This window comes from Gymnoscopelus braueri, assembly GCF_963280865.1.
Source record: "Gymnoscopelus braueri genome assembly, chromosome: 12".
In the NCBI taxonomy this organism is placed as follows: domain Eukaryota; kingdom Metazoa; phylum Chordata; class Actinopteri; order Myctophiformes; family Myctophidae; genus Gymnoscopelus; species Gymnoscopelus braueri.
In genome coordinates this window covers 28,733,571-28,742,123 of record NC_137614.1, presented here as the reverse complement: position 1 = coordinate 28,742,123, position 8,553 = coordinate 28,733,571, and the positions used below count along the sequence as shown (strand labels likewise).

General features: G+C 43.1%; 1 protein-coding gene across 1 annotated transcript; it reads left to right on the top strand.

The window, feature by feature from the left end:
* The first annotated feature begins 476 nt into the window (after positions 1-476).
* Positions 477-4,794, top strand: pim1 (Pim-1 proto-oncogene, serine/threonine kinase). Its single transcript, XM_080444464.1, has 6 exons — positions 477-920; positions 1,300-1,406; positions 1,541-1,591; positions 1,790-2,171; positions 2,785-2,961; positions 3,093-4,794. Exons 1-6 carry the CDS (start codon positions 842-844, stop codon positions 3,305-3,307), a joined length of 1,011 nt encoding a protein of 336 aa, XP_080300590.1. The 5' UTR covers positions 477-841; the 3' UTR covers positions 3,308-4,794.
* Positions 4,795-8,553: the final 3,759 nt, after the last annotated feature.

Sequence of the window (8,553 nt, the reverse complement as noted above, 5' to 3'; positions counted from 1 at the left end):
AACCATTGTGCTGCAATTTCCTTTTGATTTAGAACTAAAAATAAGCACATGATCATAGTTATCCCATTCCCAGAAGTGACCTAATGTCCCATGGCATGATGGGCTATTCATAATGTTGTCCTCTCCACTCACTGAGTCAGTTTCCCGCGAAAGGAAGGGGCAGGCTTGTCCCAGGCCGCCCCCCCCCCCACTCCCACGCCTTGGCTTTGAATTTGCATTTCCATCCAAACTCTAGTCATAATTTTTTGTCTCCCCTTTTGGCGCGTTTTGATTCCCGCCACGTCTAGTCTAGCCGGTTACGTTTGTTTTATTTTCATGCGGGGGTGATTGACGTGCGCTTTGGCAGTGTATCTACATCCTGATTGGTGTAGAGAGCGGGGGGGGGCGGGAGGAAAACGGTGACGTGCGAGCTGTGGTGACACCCATTTACTATGGCTTATATATTTTCTTGTCCTTCCCCTGCCCTTTTCAAAGAGCCGGTGTCTGTTTAAGCGACGCGAAGCACTCTGTTGTTGTTATTTTGATTTGAAATTAGCCAACTTGTTTATATTTTGATTTAGAAATTAGCCAGCCGTTTAAAAAAAAACAATACGATCGGCGACTATTTTCTTTATCTGGATCAAAGGGGCGAGTTTTCCAACGAGACATTCTTCATCAATCCGGATGAGAGGAGGATTCCTACCGCATTTTCTTTTGCTCCTGCAACGTGGATCGTCGTCGCCCGCCCGATTCTAGCTGAGACCCACCGGGGAAGGAATCACTATCGGATTATAACCCTCACAGAATACCGGCGTTTTTGTCGTCAACCTCCCGCGGATATTATTATTAACAGATCTGGGATATGCTGCTGTCGAAGCTTAATTCATTCGCCCACATCTCGACTGTCGTGGATATGCCGGCGAAAATGCAGCTTCATCCAGGTCAGTTGGACGCCCGTTAAAAAACCTCACGAATTACTGTATATTCTTATTATAATTCACCGTACAACGAAGTGCGGCACCGAAAATGGCCAATCTACAAGCTCATACAACGGTCGCGTTGTGTGCTTGTAGATCTGCCATTTTCGTTTTTTTGTTTTAGATATGCCATTTTTGTATAAATTGAAAAAGCATGGGTTTTGTTGTCATGATGGGGGGCTGCTGCTGTGCTGTAATGGCTGCTGCCTGAACCCAAAGCCCCCCGATTATATATCTGCCGCTGTTGATTCACCCAAAGCGGAGCCATTATTTCAAATGTAAACACTTGCCGTTTGTAGTTCTTTAAACGTGACGGGTTTTATGTTGTGTTTGGATCCCACAGTGAAGGAGAGGGAGGCTTTTGAGAAGATCTACCAGGTTGGCGGTGTGCTGGGGAGCGGAGGCTTCGGCACCGTCTACACGGGCACGAGGATCGCCGACGGCGCACCGGTTAGTATTATTATTATTATTTAAACTGTGAGGAATGTATTGTGTTGTATTCTGTACGTTCTAGATGTGTGTGTATATTTATTGTCGACATCATGGAAGGCGTCTGACATTCTTTTCCCCTTGCTCGTGTGTAGGTTGCCGTGAAGCATGTGGCCAAGGACAGGGTCTCCGAGTGGGGCGAACTGGTGAGAATTTACGATTAAAAATATTGATTCATGATATATAGGCCTAGATAAATAAATGGATGAATGTATTCATATCTACATTAGACTACTGTAACTAGGCTATGATGATTGGCATTATGTTATAGCTATAGGTGCTCGTTTTGTATTATTTTTTATTTCTAGTTATTAATTTAGTATTTTTTTCGATCGCCCTTTCAGCCCAACGGCTCTCGGGTCCCGATCGAGATCGTGCTGCTGAAGAAGGTCGCCGCCAACACGGCCACGGGGGGTTTCCGTGGCGTGATCAAGATGCTGGACTGGTACGAGAGAGCCGACAGCTTCATCATCGTGATGGAGAGGCCCGAGAACGTCAAGGATCTCTTCGACTTCATCACGGAGAAGGGCGCCCTGCCGGAGGAGCTGGCCAGGAGCTTCTTCCGCCAGGTGCTGGAGGCCGTGCGCCACTGTCACAGCTGTGGCGTCGTGCACAGGGACATCAAGGACGAGAACATCCTCATCGACCTGCGGACGGGCGAGATGAAGCTCATCGACTTCGGATCCGGGGCGCTGCTCAAGGACACCGTTTACACAGACTTCGACGGTGAGACATTATTCATTTAACCTCTGCTGCTTGTTCACCGTTTATAAACATAAATAGGCCACATAATACTACTTAATGTTAAGCCTTATTGTGTTTCATTTTGTAATGGGTACATTCATAGAGCTATATGTTTTCGTTTTACTAGCAGAAATACATAATTTGTCACTGTTGACATTCCATGGTAGGCCCTCTCTGTCTGTCGACACAAGCTTGCGTTTGCGTTGCTTTGGGCGCCCTCTATTGGAGGGAAGCGGCATTTTTACAACTCAAAGTTTGTAAACAAAGTCACATGTCCCGCTCCCCCGCCCACACACACGCACTCACACACTCCATCTCACACACCGCCTGTCACGCTCACTGTGGCACCTGAGCCTACATAATAGACTTAGAAAGCAAGCATGGAGGATAATCTGAACTGCTTGTTACACACTTAACACATAGACCTGTACAGATTAATGCTTTCATTTCACATTCTACATTTTAGAAAGGATTATTAATTTGTATATTTTTGGAATACTTTTTTTTTTTTCATCTATTAGTGTATTTTGCAAGTTACCAAGAAACAAGGACCGTTTTTTTAAAACGTCTCCCATTATTTGATTCCATTCAACAGGCACAAGAGTGTACAGCCCACCAGAGTGGATCAAGTACCATCGCTATCACGGGCGCTCAGCAACGGTGTGGTCACTAGGCGTGTTATTGTACGACATGGTGTGTGGAGACATCCCCTTTGAGCACGACGAGGAGATTGTACGGGGACAAGTCCTATTCAGGAGGAGAATCTCCACTGGTGAGTTGAACATACCATGCATACGGAATGCTGTTAGCTTAGTGGGTGTTAATGACAATGCAACACCCAACGCCTTAATGCTTTAAGTTAATTGCTCATGACTCACGTCCCCCTCCCTTTCCCTCCTCCAGAGTGCCAGCAGCTGATTAAGTGGTGCCTGGCCTTGCGGCCGGCAGACAGGCCCTCATTTGAGGACATTATCAACCACTCGTGGCTGCAGAACGCTCCCTCCACGACAGTCTCATCCACAGTACAGACAGATAAGGCGGGTCCAGAGATAAGGCTACACAGCATCAGCCACGAGCCTGCTGCCTTCACGGCGGCCACAGTCACCGTGGCCCAGTGACTGTCCATCTTGACACCAGAGACTACTATCATAAAAGACCTTATTTATGTAACAAACTTCTAATGGAGGCTGTAAAAAGACCTTTTAGTCCTACATCAAATCATTATGGAAGGACTACAGAGAGAAGGCCAACGTCAAGATGAAAACTTCGTTACCTTCCCCCCACCCTCCCATCTGGCTGGCCAGACGAGCCCCAGCTACTTGATTTTTCTTTCACTCATGGATCAGAGTTGATGGACTTAGTCGAGTCTGGACTCTGATTGAGCCACATGTGACTGTCACTCGCTCGCAGGGGAGGCGTGCTCCACAGGCCTGCTGCGCCAGGGCACGTTACGCAACCTCCAGCTACTCTGTACTCCGCCCTTTCTCTCCATCTCTTGTCGGTGCGGAAAGGGGAGGGGCAGACGAGGCAAAGAGGAGCGTGATTTTTACAACAAAAAAGTGCCTTTTGTGTGATTGTTGGGGCGAGGGGGGAGACCCTGAAAATACTTGAAAAAGTTTTGTTGTTTGTTTTTGTATTCTATACACAGCTTTATATCCTGTTTTTGCGTTCAGTTTTCCTCTCGTAGGCCTAGATCAGTGAAGCCTATGCCACTGCTACTACCACTACTACACCTCCTACTCCAATGTCATTAGCAACGACACAACCTCATGGCCGCAGCGGCACCCTGTGCAAACAAACAGAACGTATGAAAAAATTAAACAAACACTGGACTTACCTCACCCTCCTATGACGCCACAAACACCTCCTTTTCTACGACTACCGGCTCCGCCTTCTCCTCCGGTGTCGGAACTGTATACACTCCCAAACACACGCTTAGGCACGAAAACCACTCATTCACCGTCACCTGAATGCACATGACGCAATGCAACCATACCACACAGAAATACACCTGCTCTTCAAAAACTAATAAGATGGAGACATTTTTACTTTTACAGTGCCTCAAAGGTCATGATTAAGAGAGGCGCAAGAATTGTAAATAATGATAATAAGAGTATTTATTATTGTTGTGAGTTCTTATTCTCTCTCACTCCTAGAGCTTTTGTTGTGGAATTATTTATTTATTTATGAGACAATTTTGGCCGTACGCACGTTTCATTCCACAGTTATTGAAGGGCCCACATATTATAAACAAAAACAGAGTGAATTGTTGACCATATTTATGGCTTGAAATTTTAAGAGCAGATATGTGTATGATATGTAAATAACATGTAAATAGTCCTGAAAGCACTTCCATTTTAACGTATCTAAGCATTGAACGTCTACTGATGGTAACTGGTTTTGTTACTGTACTGTCTGCTGTGTGAGAAGATTGAAAGCATGTGTGCATGAGAGAGTGTATGTGAATGAATGAATGAATGAGAAAATTCACCCATAGTTGCATGATTGCGGCTTGGATTGTTTTGTTTTATGATTCAAATTAGAATTGTAAATTAAGTTAGAAACTATTTTTATACGATTTCAATAAATATTTTTTTAACCTTGATCTTTGACTCATTTGCATTCCTTCAACTGAGACATATCCCTCATGTTTTATTAAAGTGTCATATCAACTTATTATTATTATTAACATACAGTATTTACATTTACAAGTATACCTAGTAAGTTCCAGACTGGTAAACCAGTTCCACCTAATCTCAGATTAAGTTTGATTTGTGAAGGAAATCATTAAAATATTACAGCATAAATAGTGGAAATCCTCTTTTCTCAACAGGTTTCCTGTTTGTCTGCTTTAATGTGAAAGGCAGAAGACAGACCTTACAGAGATAAAGAGATTAGAGAAGAGGAGAAAGCAGACAATTTAATAAACAGAAAGGGATGGGAAGAATCAAAAGTAGAAGAAAATAATGCTGCCAGAAGGAACAATATCATATTTGATCATCAGCAGTAAATGTTTTCAGTCATTTTAGTCTGTTCATCCAACATTATGTGTGGGACTACATATGGACAGATGCAGGTTTTTATTTTCAGATGTGCTGTGGATTGATTTTTGATAACAGTACAAGGCTGCTACTCAACATGGCTACAACTTTATTAGGAATTATTATTATTTCAATATCAGCAGTAAATGGCCATACAAAGGCCATACATTGCAGGGAAATGGCCAATGGTTGCGTGCAGGGTGTCGTGAGCTTATGGATAAATCCTACCAACAAACCAGTGATGCTCTTAAGGGTTAATCTAGACATGGTGGTGCCTGGCAGTCAGCAGGCTATCATGGATAATGTATCCTAGAGATCAGACGTGCAACCTTAACCACTTAAGCCCCATTTCTGTCTCATTTCATTGTGAGCCTATAGATCTGCTATCTATTTTATTTTTTATTTTACATTCGGGGTTGGGGCTATAATGACAGAATATGGACACCAGGGTTTAAGTGGTTAAACCCTAGTATCCCTAGTTCATGTGAATAGGGTGGTTGGTGTGGATTTGGCTCATTTTTCAATTTCCTCATTTGATTTTCATGGTGTCTGTCCCTCTTTCCATCATTGTCCACCATGTCCACTTGGGGAATTCCTTGAAGAGACACTCTTATCAGCTCCTTCCATTTCTCATTGTACTAGGTCACTTAAGGCTTCCTACAGAGACACGTATCTTCGTGTTACTTCTCCTCTGTCCTCATTCAACTTCTCCTTCCTTATCTCTTCCTCCCCCTCAAAGAGTAGATAATGTGTTCTCTAGAGCCTGCTGCCCCTCTAAACCCTCTGTTACTCCCCTTCATGTCTCTGACCACCTCTTTGTAACCTTCTCTATCTCCTTAAACCCATCCACCCTCACCCTGTCACCACTCTATGGAACCTGAGGTCTCTAAACCCCTCCTTTCTCTTCTTCTGTCCTCTCCTGTCGCCCCTCCCCTGATTCCTTCCCCTACCTCTCAACTGACTCTGAAACCTCCTCCTTTCTCTCCACTATTTAAGTTACTGTATATGTTTGACTATCACTGCCCTCTCACCTCCACGCCGGCACACCTGTGTCCACCAGCTCCTTGGTCATGTGAAACGTAAGTTGAGTGAACACATCTCAGCTGAAAGGAAGTGAAACAAAACTGGCCAATTAGATGACATCTCCCACTTTCATTCACTTCTATCTGCCTTCTCCCTCTCATTATCCACTGCTAAGTGGATACATAACTAGATACATAACTTATATTCTCTATTTGGAATTGCAAGGGGCACAGATCAATAGCTGTCTCTTATTAATGATTAGAGCTTAGGGCAATAGTGTCAGCAAAGTAACCCAGTAGATACAGTTCATTGCGGGGTCAGGGAAGAGGTTTAATGTGGATAATGGTTTTAAAAAGGCAGGGTCAAGGTCAGGGTCGTCCCAAGGGTTCTACCAGAGCTTATGGGAAACCTGCACGCACAAACACCGTTTTTTTTATTGACAATAAAGAAAATGTGTCTGCAACACAATAGGCCTACAGCTAAATAGAACAAGAATAACATGAATTCAATTGTACATTCTGTTTCTCATTTCCAGTGACAAATTTAGCAAATACAATTGATGAAATGCCTCTTCACTGCATTTTCAAAGTAACAGGACGTAATGGGACCATGGAAAAAACTGAATGGAATATTTGTGTCACTGGTTTCCTCCATTTATTTTCTCCTCTAGTTTCCTCATTCAATAATCTTGTTATCTTAAGTCAGCTGTAGTACCGGTGCTTGTATTTGATTTGTCTGTGGGGATATCTTCGCTAAGTTTACATAAAATCATCCCCATCCTGTCTCTGAGAGCTGCGTGGCATATCACAAATGGCCTGTCGGCAGCTAGTGTTTTGACATGAACATCATACAATGAAGCCATTCATGCTTGGCAGGAAGTATATCAAGTTTCAAGCAGACCAAATAATCTAGAAAAAAAAAAACATACAGTAAATAAAGAAAGTCTGTTAGCATCGCAAGCAAGTTACAGTACATGGCCCAACAAGGAACTGGATCTGCATATTGAGTGCTGCTTCCTGTGCCCATTTTAGATATTAATCTGGATGTTAATGCCGTTGCCCACATATTCTTTCTCCTGAGCATATTGAGGAGCTAATCATGCAAACTTGCTTTTAAATGAGAGTCAAATATAGAGCTGGCTATTTGCATGGGCTGTCAGTGAGTCATTTTGCCCGTAGCTACAGAGTCAATTTGAATGGAGGCTATCTTTGTTGAACAATGACTCATCAAAAAAAAGGAAAAGAAAAAAAGAGGACAGAGTAACATGAGTAACCATGATGTTTTGGTGGAATATGTTCCACGTTTAGCTTTCAGTGGAAAATTTGTTTTTAATACACCTTTGTGCCATCATAAAGTTCACACTGTGCATCTGAGCTAACTGAATGACAGATGCAATGAATGACTTGATCTGACATCTGTTTTAAATGTCTCAATAGACTGCACAATCCCCAGTGGCAATCTTTACACTCTAGGTTAAAATGACAATCAGGATTTAATGTTCAAATGCAGCACTCTATTCCCCTGTCACAGATGTGGCTCAGCTTGACGTGTATGTTTATCGTCAGAGTCGATTGGCTCACATCCCTCTTGTTCCCTTCCACCTTCCCCACCATGGGGAAACAGAAAGAGAAAGCCCAGCTGTTGCAGAATCCAACCGCGCTTACGAAGAACCTGAGCTAAGCTAGTTGGGCAATATTCTGAGGAACTTCCTTGAGGTCTCTTCCTCCCAGGCACGGTCTTATCTGCTTTTTTGACCTCTTCAGTTGTTTCAAAATACAAGCGGGTACTCGCACGCACAGACACACGCTGAGTTTGTAAACAAATGAATGTAACAGAAAAACAGTTTTTTCCCTTACATTTTGGGCCCCTGTTTGTTCTTCTCATACGCACCTGTTGTTTTCGTACATGTGCAAAAGGCTTGCTTTGCAATAAATGTATGTGAAATTATGTTTGGTACACAACTCTACGGGTCCATTTGGTTCCATTTGTACACTCTTAAGGTCCTTGCACACTGGTGCGTCTTTTCGTTGCGTTTTTTTTTTTTTCATTGTTTTTTAAAAAAATTTCATTGTTGTAAAAAAAACGCAACGAAAAGACGCACCAGTGTGCAAGGACCTTTAGAGTGAAATTGAGGTATGGAAGTTTGCGCTCTAAACTCAAGGCTTACTAGGGCTGAAAACAGGTGCGAGAGGCCAGCATGAAAGTCCATAAACAAAAAAAAACACTCTTAGAGTGAAACAAACACTCCAGATGTTACAGCGTAAATGTGAGCTGGAACAAGGGGGGTGTGTGCTAATTAC